This window comes from Miniopterus schreibersii (genome assembly GCF_964146895.1).
Source record: "Miniopterus schreibersii genome assembly, chromosome: 9".
In the NCBI taxonomy this organism is placed as follows: domain Eukaryota; kingdom Metazoa; phylum Chordata; class Mammalia; order Chiroptera; family Miniopteridae; genus Miniopterus; species Miniopterus schreibersii.
In genome coordinates, this window is record NC_138118.1 from 50,841,826 (window position 1) to 50,857,710 (window position 15,885).

Genomic DNA, 15,885 nt, shown 5'->3' on the forward strand with positions numbered 1-15,885 from the left:
AGGGAGAGAGAGAGAGAGATAGAAACATCAGTGATGAGAGAGTCATTGATCGGCTGCCTCCCCCACGCCCCCGACTGGGGATCGAGCCTGCAACCTGGGCATGTGCCCTGCCCGGGAATCGAACCTCGGTCTCCTGGATCCTAGGTCGATGCTCAACCGCTGAGCCACGCTGGCCAGGCTCTTTTTCTCTTTTAATCCTCACCCGAGGATATGTTGTTGTTTTTTATTATTGGTTTTAGACAGAGAGGAAGGGAGAGAGAGAAAAAAAATCGATGTGAGTGAGAAACATCAATCAGTTCCCTTTGGTATGTGCCCAGCTGGGGATCAAACCTGCAACCTAGGTATGTGCCTTTGGCCAAGAATCAAACCCCCAACCTTTTGGTGTAGGAGACAACACTCCAACCAACTGAGCCATCCACCAGGGCCATCCTTTTCTTTGTTACAACTATCACAAGCATATTATCTACAACAGGGCCTTGCAGTCACTCTATGGATTAAAAAGTAATGTCTCCTCTGTAACCACTAGTCCACCGCTGGAACCTAAGCATTCTGCGACGCTCCATTAGTTAAGGCTGGTTACCAGTTCTGGCTCCTACAGAGGAAAGCCTCCTTTTTACTAAATCACTTGCATAATTAGAAATGGAAATTCACCAAAGCAGCTGCAGCTGACCATGTCCAATTAGTGAGTAATGAATAGAGAGAAAAAGCCTCGGAGCCTTCATCCAGCCATAGCTGTCCTGGTCAGGTTGTAAGGCCAGGCTGAATGTTAAGCAATGAATCCAGTTACAATGGCAACAAGAACGCTGTAGAGTCTGCTGAGTTAATTGGTTTAAGCTGCTATTTTCTCTTCAAGGATGATATGGCTCTAAAGTATTGAATGGATGAAGGGAATTAGAAGGAAAATATGAGTTGGATCACGCTAAATAAATTTTACATTAAGGACCTAAATATCTGTACTATTGCATTACTGAATCATAGCAATAAGAACAAAATTTAAATTTTCAACTTAATAAATATATTATCCTTGCAAAAACATGAGTTTAGCTAATCATAATATGCTTCATGAAGAAAGAGAATTTTTTTTATGAATTCAGAGGATTTCTCCAGTTCTTCAGGTAATTAAAATGATATAACTCTTTAGATTTACCTTATGGAAAAACTATAGCATTAATTTTTAAGAGGCAATTTAGTTAACATATTAAGAAAAGAATGTTTTAAAGTTAACATAAAAAGTAAATTAATAACATAAGTGATCAAAAGAAAATTGAAATTGAAGAAATAATTTTAGCTGTTAAAGATTAGATTCACTGTGAAGCCTCCAAGTATTCTTCTACTACTAATTATGATACATCAAAAAGAAGAAAGAAACGGCCTGAAATAAGCAACTTTGGGGGAATAAGAGAACAGTAAGCAGCTGAAACTGTTCAATAACATAAAGAAAAGTAGCAAGTTGAAAAATACTCTAGGGGATATTAAAGCAAAAATATATACATTTCCTAAATATGACAGAGTCAAAGACATGTATGAATATGAAACATATAAAACAACTAAATTAAGTCAAAAGTGATAATGATCACTACAATAACTTGCTTATTAAATTAAATTTAAAAGCAAAAATGGCATTCCTCAAATAAAATATATTAAGGTTGCTGGTAACGATTACAACAATAACACTCAAAACAGCTGGAAAACACAATCTGAGAACATTCTCCAAATAAAATGGATGAATTTTTAGTTTGCATGATGGGTGAGTTACCTATTCCAGGACCTAGCCCACAGTAAGAATGAGGGCTGTTAGGATCACAATACAGGTAAGTTTGATGACAAGATTTAGGGGTTGATTTAAATTCCACAGGTAGTGTGAAATTTTCAAATCACCAGCATTAGAAAGGAGTGTAATACTATGAAAATATATACATACCTATTTTTTTTTAAATATATAAACTAAATTTTGGGAAGAGGCTGATAGGGTATTTCTCTCTACTAATGGATTGTGAAATGGTGTCTTGAATTTGAAAAACACTATATGATTTCAGATAGTCTAAAAGTTCAATGTATTACATCCCCATGGAAACCATACAGTATTATATATATCATACTATAAAAGAAAAATATTTAAATGAAATCATTCCATTTCTAAAAAAAATAAAAGCAAATTAAATGTTATAATAGACAAATGTACTTTTCAAAATACTGTCAGAGCAAAAAAGTTTTTAAAAAAAATTTCAAGGTAGAAAGATCAATTACTTTCCCTTGGTATCTGAGGCAAAGATGAGCTAATGCCACACAACTAAGGAATAGTCCAAGAGCCCAGGCTCCAGGACTTCAAAATCCCATCATATGTACAGTGAAATGGAAACCTCTATGGCCTGTTTGTAAGATTCCCTCTGATCTATTTCCTGCCTGACTACTCTTCCACATCTCTCATTCTGCTTCTCACTGTTCATTATGTTCCTACCGCAGTAGCCTGTTTTCTGCTCCTTACACGTCAGGCTCTTCCCAGCCCAAACTCCCTTGTACTTGCTGTTCCCTTAATTGGTATGCATTTCCCTGGTCGACTTTCATGGTCCTAATTTGTTCTTCAGGTCTCAGTTGAAAAATACTCTCTTCGACATTCTCCCATCTAAATGATTACCCACAGAATCGTGACGATACCACCCTATTGAGTACCTTCAGAGCACTGCTCTACTCTAGTTATCTAACCTTTTATTTGCCCATGTCTGTTGTCTCACTACACTAAAATTAAGTTCCTTCAGGGCAAGAGACCTCATTGACATCATGCAGTTGTATCCCTAGCACCTAGTACATCACTTAGAACTGGATTTGCTTGCCATATTAATATTACTTGTTGAGTAAATAAAGGTAAATCCATGTTTCTTGGACCCCAAACGTATGCTTTTTTCTAGGACAAACACAGGAAGCAATTTGGTAAATGGAGAGACAGTGCCTTAGTCAGGAATCTAGGTTCCCAATCTCATCCCAACTCTATGAATTCTTGCTATGTGTCTTCAGGTTTTCTTTTTTAAGAAACAAATGAAAACATCTATAAGGTTGCTTTTAGCTCTAAAAATTCTAATTCTGAAATCTATGAACTTTAACTTAAAGCAAATTGTCTACAAAGTTTTTTTTTGTTTTGTTTTTTTTTATGCCATCTAATTGCAAGAACATTTTAATGATGGAATGCTGGTAAAAGAAGCATTTACCATTAAAGTCTCTTGGTAACCAAACCCCTTATCCCTGAGAATTTACATTTTAATTTAGGGCAATACATTTATATCATAAAGACATCAATCCGTCAAACTGACAATTTGTAGGTGCACATGAATTAAAATGTTAGGCTTTTCTTCTCAGTTTCACAGGTTTTATTCTTTCAGTTTCATTGCTGAGAGATCATCAAGACCATCTTTTTTGATAAGACCTTAAGTAAAAATAAATACACCATGTATCAGTGGTCTCCAAAGGAATTCATTAGAGTTGAAAGAAAACAGAACTTATACCTATTTATAGCAAGTGAAGTAAGAAAAAAAATAGTTTACTAATATTTCCTAGAGGGATTGACATGAGCACTGCCCTCCTCTTGCCTTACTGTGAGCTGCTCTCAGTCACTATGCTCCGGGCACCGCAGGAGGGAGGGGAAACCCCACGATGACAAGTGGGCAGCGGCCTTTTAACTTGTACAGTCACTTCCAAGGTACTAGTCTACACCTTCTATGTCATTTACATACTTTTTTTTCTGGATTAACCTATTTCATATGGACCAGCAGCTTTAAAAATACCTGCAAATTAATAATGATTAAAGAAGAAATTCTGGCAATGGAAGTTGCATTGAACAGGAAAACGACGGAGACGATGCTTCTGTGTATCCCCAGCTGAGCTCTTCTTTGACCTCATGACAAGATGAAAGCAGTGATTTAATTGGTTTAATTAGGCAAATTGGTCCAAAAAGTTAAAATTGGCAAGAAGACTATTTTAAATACAACTTATATTTATTATTGATGATAATGTAATGTGCTCACGTGGCCTGTTGAGATATTTCCAGTGGTGATTGAAGTCACTGTAATTAACAAAGGCATTTAATAACTAGCATCCAGAAAAAACTGTACACATTTTCTTCTAGTGACTTTTAATCACATGACACTTTAAATCGATACTTTCTAAAATGTCACTAAGCAAAGATTTAGAAGTCTCTTTTGAGGTTTTTCAACATATTAGTTCACTAGTAACTCTACAGAATTTATAAGTAAATATTGTTATATAGGGAGGTGCATTTTTTCAACTGATAGGCATGTGCAAGCAAAAAAAGGTTGAAGATACCATTCAAAACAATCCAGTCTCCATCTTTATACAACAAGGTAAATTTAAAATGCCCACAAAATGCACTGAATTTTCCAAGCTTAATGATTATTTGTTGAGTTCTAAATATATACGACATATACTACTTTGGAAAGAAAGAACTAGAATCTGCAAGAGAATTATTCATGCTCCAAAAAAACCCCAAGAACTGTGATGTTTAAACTATCTTTGCAAAACAAGCATGCTACCAAGTGCACAAAGCATTAAAAATTTTCTAAATAGACTCAAAAATTTTAAAAGAAGCCCCCAAAAACATAAGGCAGAATTTCTGGAAGAAACTGAATCTAATATACCTTTTTTATTAGTTTTACAGTTTTTTTCCCAATGACTCCTAACATGGTCATATTTCACACTGGATTGCATGCATTAATTTTATTTTATTATTCTTTAAATACATCTTTATTGATTTCAGAGAGAGGAAAGGAGAGGGAGAAAGAGAGAGAGAAACATCAATGATGAGAGAGTCACTGATCAGCTGCCTAGCCCGCAACCCGGGCATGTGCCCTGACCAGGAATCAAACCCCGATCGCCTGGATCCTAGGTCGATGCTCAACCGCTGAGCCACACCCGGCCGGGCTGCATGCATTAATTTTAAGGTATCCATGACAAATATCGCCGGGAATAGTAAGATCAGATCAGTGACGATTTATGATTCGAAGTCTAACAATCTTTTTAATCACAGGGATTTTATTTTACCTACTGCTAATCACTGTCAACGATGAAACTGGCTGGATAAAACACAAGTCAAATACATCACCATTGAATATGGACAGAATAATGGGTAGGTATAATCAATAAAAATTTTAAATCAAAACCATCTCCACAAATTTTAACCTTCCGTCTTGATTTATAATGGCTCCATTATAGGGCCCTCTCCCATCCCCATGGGTGCCCACAGCACAGCACAGTGACATAGTGCTCCTGCTGTGGACCACACGGACTGCGCTGCATTCAGTTCCCTGCACCATCAAATGCCTACCTAGTGTGTAACTTAAGCTCACTAAGTTTTACTTGTCTTACTTGAAAATCATTAAAATAATAGTACGTGTTACAAAAGATTAGTGTGAACTTTAAATGTTAACACTGTGTATAATGCATTCACTGCCTACTAAAGAATAGAATATATATATATATATATATGTGTGTGTTAACTATTCTTATAATCCAATCCAAACATAATCATTAGATGGACACACACAAAATAGCAACTCAAATTAAACCAGTTATTATAAAGAAACAATTAATATTCCTCCTATTTGAGGATTCAGCAGAGCCTGAAATAAAGGCTACATACTATAAGAGAGTAAAATAAAATAAAAAAAAAGTTAGAAAAAAAATCTAGACTTTCATTCTTTTTTTAATAATTAGAATAGATTTCTTCACTGAAGTATATCCCTTCTAGAATCAGGTTTATTTATGTACATAAAGAGAAATAAAATCATGAAAGATTGGGCTTTTAAACATGCATTTAGCTAGAGCATTGTGTTGGAATTAATTTTAACATAGACAAGACTCTGCTAAGAAAATAAATAGCAACATAAATATGCAAGGGAATTCAGCAGACTAGCCGAAAGTCCCAGACAGGTCAAATTTTTAACATGATCAATAAAATAAAATGTAGCAAATAAATCAACTCAATTTATCGACATGGGAATTCAAAGTTAAACTTATTTCATTTGGATATTAGTCAGAAACATAGATCTTGGAATTAGGTTAATAAGAGTTTGTAATGATCTGCATTCTTTTTGCTTGCTTTGGGAATTAATAGTGCAACTTGCTGGCACAATGCAAGCCTTCTGGGGAATTTGCTTCACTAATTTTGAGGGAATCTAAGTCCTTATTGAGGCAGATGTTTCTAAAACACTAAGCCAATAACCTAAATAAATTTCAAAACTAAGTAAAACTTAAATGAGGAATTTCATAAATAACTGTTGCATTAGTAGCTTTTTTCCATTTTTTAAATTAATTAGTTAATTAATTTATTTATTTTTGTTGTTCAAAATATTACAGATGTCCCTTTTCCCATTTTATTTTGACCTTTAATTTTTCTTTCAAATCTGTATATATAAAACTTACAATGATACCAAGGCAAATTTTAGCATTGTGTTCATTTTATTCTAAATGTTTTTGAAGATTCTACTCTGATTTTTGTTTTCTTTTGCATTGTCTTAAGTTTTGTACACAAATGCTAGAATTATATTCATAACAATAATATGAAAAATAGTTCAATCTATTACTTTCATTATTGTTAACACATACACACAGACATGCTCCATTTTGAGCTAAAATCACTTCAAGTCAAACTTATTGTAATAGTATTAATAATTTTTATTTTAAAAATTATGCTCACTGCCTTAACCAGTTTGGCTCAGTGGTTAGGGTGTCAGTCCAAGGACTGAAGGGTCCCGGGTTCGATTCCAGTCAAGGGCATGTACCTCTGTTGCAGGCTCGATCCCGCCCGTTAGGGCATCTGTGGGAGGCAACCAGTGTGTTTCTCTCACATTGATGTTTCTCTCCTCTCTCTCCCTCTCTCTCTCTCTCTCTCTCCCCTCCCTCTCTCCCTTCCACTCTCATATATATAGTGTGTGTGTGTGTGTGTGTGTGTGTGTGTGTGTGTGTGTGTGTATACACTCATTAACATTTCTGGATTACCAACTATGAGACATGAAATGTTCTAAATGCTTTTTATGTGTTAACTAATTTGTCACAGTAACTGTATGGGGTAGATACTGCTATATTACCTTTACTTCACAGACCAAAAATATGAAACGCAGAGAAATTATGTGATTTGAACAATATCATCCAGCTAGAAAATGGCAGAGCTGGGATTCAAATCCAGACAGTGGCACTCCAGAATACAGCCCGTGAACTATCAGTCTACTGTCTCCTCTGTATAAAAATGTATATCATGCCCCGGCCGGGTGTGGCTCAGTGGTTGAGCATCGACCTAGGATCCAGGATATTGCTGTTCGATTCCCAGTCAGGGCACATGCCCGGGTTGCGGGCTCAGTCCCCAGTAGGGGGCATGCAAGAGGCAGCTGATCAATGACTCTCTCATCATTGATGCTTCTCTCTCTCTCCCTCTCCCTTCCTCTCTGAAATCAATAAAGATATATTTTTTAAAAATGTATATAGTGATTACACATGCATGTCTTGTTATTATTTAGGGAAAAAATAGTTGTACACTGAAGTATTTAGGAAATATCATATTTCTGATGTATCTTAATTCAACAACTATAATTTACCCTAAATACATGTTGAATCAGATAGACCTTTAGTTGATGGAATAATACAATAAGCCTAATTTCATGTTTCACAGAGATGGAGATTCATAACAGCTTATCAGATCTGTCCAGACTTAGAACCCAAAATCCTCACCTTATATCACTCGTAGTAATGCCAAATAAATATTCTAACTTTGCTACTTATTCCCAGCTTGAATCAGCTTTAGACAATTGGGGAACCACATTGTCTGTTTCGACATTACTCCCTGTCCACTGGCAGGTCGATGGGAGGAAACCAGGGCATCATCAAAGCTAGTTTTGCCATTCCTCTCTTAACCTTGTTTCCACCCAACCTGGAAACAAAACCAACCCTTTCATTTCCACCATGCTTTCCAGGGAGTCCTGTTTACTCTGCAAATAGGTGAACAAATCTTCACAGATGCTGCGTAAGTAACGTGGGTACTGAAACACAAACACCTACCTAATCTAACAAGCATTACTTTCAACAATTACTCTAAACAATGAAAGAGAGAAAGTAACATCTGTACCCCTAAAAATTTAGTAGAGAATATTATCCCTGTATCAAATACTATAATGTAAGGTATTATACACGATTAAAGCCTGAAATGTGTAAAAAGTTTAGAACACCCAGAGGAAGGAAATACTATTTGCTATCTAGGAAAACCAAGGAAGGCTTCGTGAGGAAGTAGTATTTTAATTGATTTTTAAATACTTAACACTTGATTAGAAAATTATAAGATACCATGATCAGGTAATTAGAAGAGACTGTTTTAACATTAACCAGTGCAGTGGACACAGGGAGACTCACCTTAAAATGCTAGTAAGGGCATGTGCCTTATGTAACTTCCATGAGAAGTATGGCTCACCAAGTAATTTAGCCCAGCTATACATACTTTATTTTTTAAATTTCAAGGGAAAAATGTGCATAAAAGACTGCAGTTATAATTTTTATCATATTACACAATCCTAAGAGGCATTAATTCTACCCCCTACTTCAGGCACTGCTTTAGCTAAATCTGGCTGTCACTAAGTATTTATTTTTATACCCACTAGGTGAATATAAATAGCATTGATCTAAGTAGAGTAGCAAAGATATTATAAAATGACCCTGAGAAATTGCCTTATATCAAAGTCCTTGAAAAGTTTACAGCCTGATAGCTCCACACAAACTGACTAATTCAAATGTAGCTAATAGAAAGGCTACATTCCAAGGGAATAATTGATCACATTTAAATACTTGTTTGACCTTTAACTGAGGCCATGTATCATCATTATAATAAACAAAATCGATAGATTACATTTAAATATATCATTCTTTATATTTAAATCTTAACTGGGTAGTAGACCATCATAATAAACATAGAAGAATAATATAAATCAGAAGATTCCAAATTTAATCCTAAATCCACCAGCCTAAATTCATGGCCTTCTTTATATGATTTACTTCTGTTATGAAAACTACTCTGTCTTCATCTCCAGCTACTCACAGTCCACATTCCCCACCTCTGGCTGTCACCTTCCCTTAAATATTGGGGTAATAAAGATTCTATGCTGTACTACCTTAAGGCATTATTATTTTACATTGTGTAGATGTGTGAAACAGGCTAAGAGTAAGACAACAAGGAGTGGTGGAATAGTGGCAAACTAGAGAATGTATCAATCCAAATGCATTCAAACTCATTTTGTTCTTAACATTATATCAGCTCAGCAAAATGTATCTGTAGTTGAATCTGGCCTTGCTGTATGCGTAGCTACACATCTGCTGGGAGAATTTTATTCACTTGTTTTCAAAGTCCACTTATAAACTAAGCATAAAACTACTGTAGGCCAAACTAAATATTTAGCTGCCTCACAGAAATCTCCTCTTGGGTATCCTTGAGCAAGTTTTTGGTATAAATGTTATTGATGTTTAAAAACTCTTTGCCTGAAAGAAACTCTGTAGGTCTTTCAAACCTGCAATTACCTGCGGACTCCTTTGAAGACGTCAGTGCTTTCTTCCATTCAACCGTGCGATATTATTTCTAACCCGCATGCTTTGACTTGAGCTTTGGTCACACACGACTTACGGTTCGCACCTCTGCATTTTGCCCTCTGTTTATGTTGTCTTTTCTCCCCTTTTTTCTGTGATAACTTTTTGAGATTCTGCAGGTATTTCTCATTTCCTCTGTGCATCAATGAATAATTTGCATTGTCAAATTTGCTACTTCTCCCAATGGAATTAAAATTTAGCAGTTTTTGATGATTTTCTTTCAGTTTATTTGGCATAGATCACTGGCTTTTCTTTGGAGACACTAAGCATACATTTAATGTTGTTTTTCTTTTTCCTGAAGTATCTGAAGTAACACTATTTCAGAGAAAAAGTTTTCCCTATATCTTTAATAGTACAGTATTTCTACTATACTGTTACTGAACTTGTCATGGATTCCTCCATTGACTACTTCTATTTTATTAAGTTTTAACAGTTTTTAATAAAGAGAGGCCTATCTAGTCTTTCTTCAGAATTAAGACTACTTAGTCTCGGGATTGAGAGTAGTCAAATGGAACACATTCCTTTTCAAGCATTTTTTTCTTGATGCTGTCAGATCTCTAGCTTGAGGGCAGAGAATGATATAGGTATGGTGTCTGGTCAACAGCAGGTATTTGCTAGGGGCAAGTGTTCTCCTCAGGTATGTATTTCAATTCCAATCCTCCATATTACAGAGACTCACACAGGTTTGTGCTGAAATTGGAGGTGGGGGTGAAAGGGCCTCTTCAAAAATGAAGTTAATTCTGGAGAGGAGAAATTGGGGTATGTAATTATGATTCTGCTGTTCTTAAGCTATTTCATATTTGTGCAAAATGAAACTTCGATTTTAACAAAGATTCATTATTGGAAAAAACCTTATTGAGTGATTACAATGTATTGGTTGCTATAAAAGCTATGCCAGCTGCTGTGAGTACACAAGAGCTACCCTCTGGGAACTTACACTCAAGGGAAGGACCCAAGAAAATAATTTATAAAGATTGGCTGTGCCTCCAAGAAGAAACTGCCATTTCATTACAAAAGTCATGTTGGTTTAGAAAAACTAGTAAAGTTTTTTCAGGGTCTTAAATACCAAATAAAGGCAATAATAACTTATTTGACGATCTTGACAATGGAAAAGAAACTATGAATAAAATGTTTAGGAATATTTAGATACTAAAAATGTACATTATTAAATCTACATAAAAATTTAGAAGCATAAGAGACCACTTCAACAGCCTTTAAATATTTGAGAATGTCTAAACTTGGATGGCTGTCATGGAGATGTAAAGGAAATGACTGATGTAATACAGTTGGCAAATATAGAAAATGACCACTATCCCACTAGGTATAGTCATGGATAAACAAATCTACCCCTGCTAATGCAGAACTGAGAAAAAAGTTCTAAATAATAACCATAGGCTCAAGATTTACAATCTTTTAGTCTCCTTAAGGAGGCATAATACTTAAAGCTTCATTTAGATCTCAGATATTTATATCACCATTCAAATATATGAGAACAAATTCATTAATTGATAGTGTTGTTTCAATATTTCATATTCCAATTAGTTCTTTTGTTCATTAGATATTAAATGTTGATGTATGCGATGATAAAAGCACATTATATAATCTCCAATAACCAATTTTTAATAATGGATATGGCTTTGTGGAATTTGAGAAAATTATACATCTAAACTGGTATATAGAAAAGTTACCACAAAGAAGAGTGACTGTAAGCCAACTCAAATCAGAACAATGGGATGGCATTATAATTTGTAAGCATTTGATATATAAAATTATCAAGCACAATGCATATAAATTTTGAGAAAGGCAGCCAATTAAATCTACTTATTTTTCAAAACTTTTGGTGAGGGTGAGTACATTTATTCAATCATCCACTAAAGTCCAACTTCATCAGATAAGCAAGTCTTCAAAAAAATTGCAACCACTGAAAATCCTAAAATAGAATATCAAAGTGCCATATTTACTTAGATGTCTTAAATTCCTTTTATTGTAAGATGGTAAATATTTCTATTGCAGAAAACAATTTGATTGTAGTAACCAAAACATACATTAAGACCAAAAAAATACTAGACAGAGCATATAATTTTATAATCATTTTGCTGTAAAAGATAACTTTTTCTTCAGTTCAAGTTGAAGAACTTTACTATATTTAAACAATAGAAGTCACTCAGATTGGGTAGACTTTGGGCATTAACTTTAATATGTCAAGAAGAGCAATTTGAAGATATTTGTAGAAACTAATTATCTTCCAATTAGTATTCTCCCTATTCTCTTATTAGTAACAGGACCCTATACTTTTATTTGGGTACATGCCTGTCCAGCAGGGGTAGATTATATTCCATATCCTACTGCAAGTAAGTGAGGCAACTCACTAAGTAGTGGACAATGGTGCAGATAGAAATGATGTGTGCAATTTCCAGAACACGGCCTTAAAGGCAGGGAGCATGCCTTTCACTGCAGTTTGCCTCCTTCCTGTTATCTAGAAGGCAAAAATCATTGTGGATACTGAAGCATCGCCGTTGGACCACAACGTCAAAAAGCTATATTGTGAGCAGAATACACGAGAGAAGGAACTCTGGGGCTTGGGTGATTGACAGTTGCCATGTTAGACCTTGTACACAGAATGACACATGAAAGATGAATAAGTTTTTGTCATGTTTTCACCACTTTTACTTTAGGTTTCTCTATAACAGCCAAACCAATATACTAATCATAAAACATGGTTCATTTTATTCAATGTCTAAGGGTTTACAAGAGCAATGGTATTACCATATCAAAAGCACTTTGAACTTCCCCATAAAAAGTTTTAACGAAGTATGAAATAATCTCACAATTCTTTACAAATTCTCAAAAATTTTACCTGAAAGCCTAATTCCAGCAAACTTGACTATTTTAACAGGATTCCAATAATATGCAGAACTGGAATTAAGTTTATGGATCACCTAGTCAACTGTAGCATGTCTTAGATGGGAAAAAAACAGTTTGAATTTAAATAGGTTTTAATGCCCTATGGGCGACTATAATTTCAGGGCTGGACGGGGGCATGAATCAAGGTCTTTGACTCCTTTTGTAATGCTCTTTCCATTATACGATACTCTTTGCCAATTATTCTGGAACAGTTATTTATATACAAACAAATGAAAATAATTTCTGTAAATGATGACCATCATTTTTAAGTTTTAAAAAAGTTGATATTTTGCTCTTTATAGGATTTTTATTTAATTTGCTGTAGATCAACTCATGGCCTCAAAAATAGAATTTTTATAGGCATAATTTTTATAGGTATAGTTATAACCCACAGTAATATCAGAGTCTTTTTGTATGGGAGAAGGCCAAGTTCAATAGGTCCAGTTATATTAATATATATTATTATAGTAATATATATTTTTGATTCAGATAAAAAAGTGTGAGAACAAACAATAATTTTATATATATACATATATACATATAGGATAAAAAAATAAGTATATAAAATATTTTTTCTGATCACAAAAATCAAATACATGTGAATTTAAGCCTTATGTGTATACTTTGTTTTATAATTTTATAAATGTTTCCACCATAACTAATAAGAATGGCTCCCTAATCTGTCCAAATGTGTCAATATTATAAGTAATTTATTTCTGCCAAAATAATCTGTGTTCTAAAGTCCTTTGAACATGTATATTAGAGACATTCATTTAAAAAGTCATATTAAGGCCTGGCTGGTGTTGCTCAGTGGTTGAGTGTCACCCCATGAACCAAGAGGTAACGGGGTCGGGGCATATGCTCAGGTTGGGGGCTTGATCCCCAGTAGGGGGCGTGCAGGAGGCAGCCAATCTATGTTGCTCTCTCATTGGTGTTTCTCTCTCTCTATTCTTTTTCCTTCCTCTCTCTCCAAAATCAACAAAAACAATTTTGTAAAAGGCATATTAAGCACGTAATATGCTTTAAAGATCAAACAGGCAGGCAAGTTGTTGTTCAGCCTCCAGGATGTGATTCATATTGTAGCTGAAATAACTGGCTTCTTCTGGGGAATGCACTTAAAGTCAGAGTAGGCGTTCCTAGTGACCGTGGTGACAGGAGCCAGGATACAGAGGTGGATGGAATCCAGTCTCTGTCAAAAGTGTTAATGGAGTGCAGAGAGCTTAAGTCTGTGCAGTGGACTAAGGTCTGGACAAGGTACAGTGTGACTTCAGATCCAGAGAAACATATTTTTGCTTGGGAAGATGCCAATAATAAGTTGTTAAAGATCACATAAACACTAAAATTCATCATTACCTTGTTGTTCTTCATTGGTATTTTTCTCATGCTACTGAACATTTTCTGAAATACTAGACCTGCTAAGTCAACTTGTTCTGTAAAAGCAATCATCCCAGTATTGCCACGCGTACCTTAGAATTTAACATAAAATCTTTAATACTCACATCGAGATCATCCTTTGCATTGTAGTAGACAACTTCATTACTCTATAAAAAAGAAAAAAATGCTTTATTGACTTAAGTAAAACTAAAAATATACAGGATGAAATGTTAAATACATTTGATTCCCATTTTAAATATTAAACTCCTCATACTATTCCTTTCACAATATATTCCACAAAGATCCATAAAGATTAGCCAATATTTTCTAAGAACATATTAAAACACTATATCAGTGATAGTAGAAAAGCACATTTTACACTGAGGGGAAAGACTAGAGTGTAAGTCTGAGTACAGTTTGTCAAGAAAAAATAAAAAATTCATAATGCAAATAAATTATATCTATGCAAATACATACACACACACACACACACACACACACCCTTAAACCATGAAATGATAAACAAGATAATTCAAGAAAAATATAAGGTAAGTGGCTTGTTAATATTTTGCTGAAACCATGACTTTAAAAATATATATATATCAGGTGCTGACATTATTCTTGAAGAACTGTGTAACTGCGCAAAACTGGCAGACAGTTCTTCATGAGAGTCAGGAGTAACTGTGAATGTAGATGGCAAAAAATATCAGATTATGTAACACATCAATATTCTCAATTTCTACCAAGTGGTGAATAAGTGTGGTGGCTCTTCAAGAATAAATTTATATGGACATTTTTTCTAACCATCAAGGTTGCTGAAATATGTCATAAATATAAATTATGGACATAAATTGTGTTACAGGGGAAACATGTAATGGAAAGAATAAATAAAATGATTGTCGAGGGATTTAAAATTTCTTTTCTTTGTGTCTTTGCGGCTAGATCCACACAATGTAAAAATAATCCATTTTCATTCCCTTTCCTCTCCTGAAGTGATGAAAATTACAGTTCAGTTTCTGTATGTCTTCAGTAGTAACATGAGCACTATGTAAAAAAAATGCATTTTTCTGTACTTCTTAGTAATTTAGAAATATGGATGCTCTAAAATTTTATTAAAAGAAAACACAATACACCAAAAATATTTTAAGGAAATTACTTGGAAAAAATAGACTAGATGAATGCTTCTTAAAAATGTTCCCTACAAAATTACTAGTTGTTCAAGCTATTATAAATGTGACATAGGTGAAAGTATTCTATAGTCATGACTTTGGAATAAAGGTAAAGTTAAAATTTTCTCTTTTCAGCAGGACTTCACAAGTCTGTGTATGAATGTACATTATAAATCTCCAAGAGGAAAAGAGATCTTGTTTTGTTTCCCAGATTTATTTGTCACAGAATCTGCCTCCGTTTTTTGACATGAGAAATGTACCATAAAGATCTATAAAATATAGGTCTCTATATGAAGACCAAACAACCAAACCAAACACTATACAGATAAATATAAGAACATATGATTCATAACACTAAATGAAACCCATGAGTTTGAATTTATTTCATAGAGAGTCAATAAACCTTTTTAAATTACCATTTAATGATTTTTAAAAGAATTAAGTAGCTAGAGAATTTAACACGCTTGAAAGTTCTAATTTCTGAAACATTTCTTATAGTATTAGTTTTGTAACAAAGTTAAAATACAAAATCAGAACTCATCATAAACACAAAGCAAGAGAATCTTCTGAATTCACATGAGACCCAAATCTAATTACTAGTTTATTGATCCCTCATGCAACCTATAATTTACACTTAGGAGACAATTTTCAATTTAGAATGTGGAGTCCATCAAAAGCTAAAACACTGAATAAGTTTATCTCCATTTTAGACTGTTTCTTCCAACTGCTTGCTTATATTTATAAAAATTGCAGTGTGTTGAAAACAAGATGAGACTGTATTAAATTTTATGCAGTTCAGCATCATAATTTT

At 34.3% G+C, this 15,885-nt stretch overlaps 1 protein-coding gene across 4 annotated transcripts in view; it reads right to left on the bottom strand.

Moving 5' to 3' along the window:
• The window catches only part of CACNA2D1 (calcium voltage-gated channel auxiliary subunit alpha2delta 1), a 453,232-nt gene that overhangs the window by 161,218 nt on the left and 276,129 nt on the right, over positions 1-15,885 (bottom strand). For all 4 annotated transcript variants that reach the window (XM_081147533.1, XM_081147532.1, XM_081147531.1 and 1 more), the window contains exon 5: positions 14,031-14,072. In XM_081147533.1, coding sequence (XP_081003659.1) covers positions 14,031-14,072 — 42 coding nt within the window. The remainder of the gene's footprint in view (positions 1-14,030; positions 14,073-15,885) is intronic.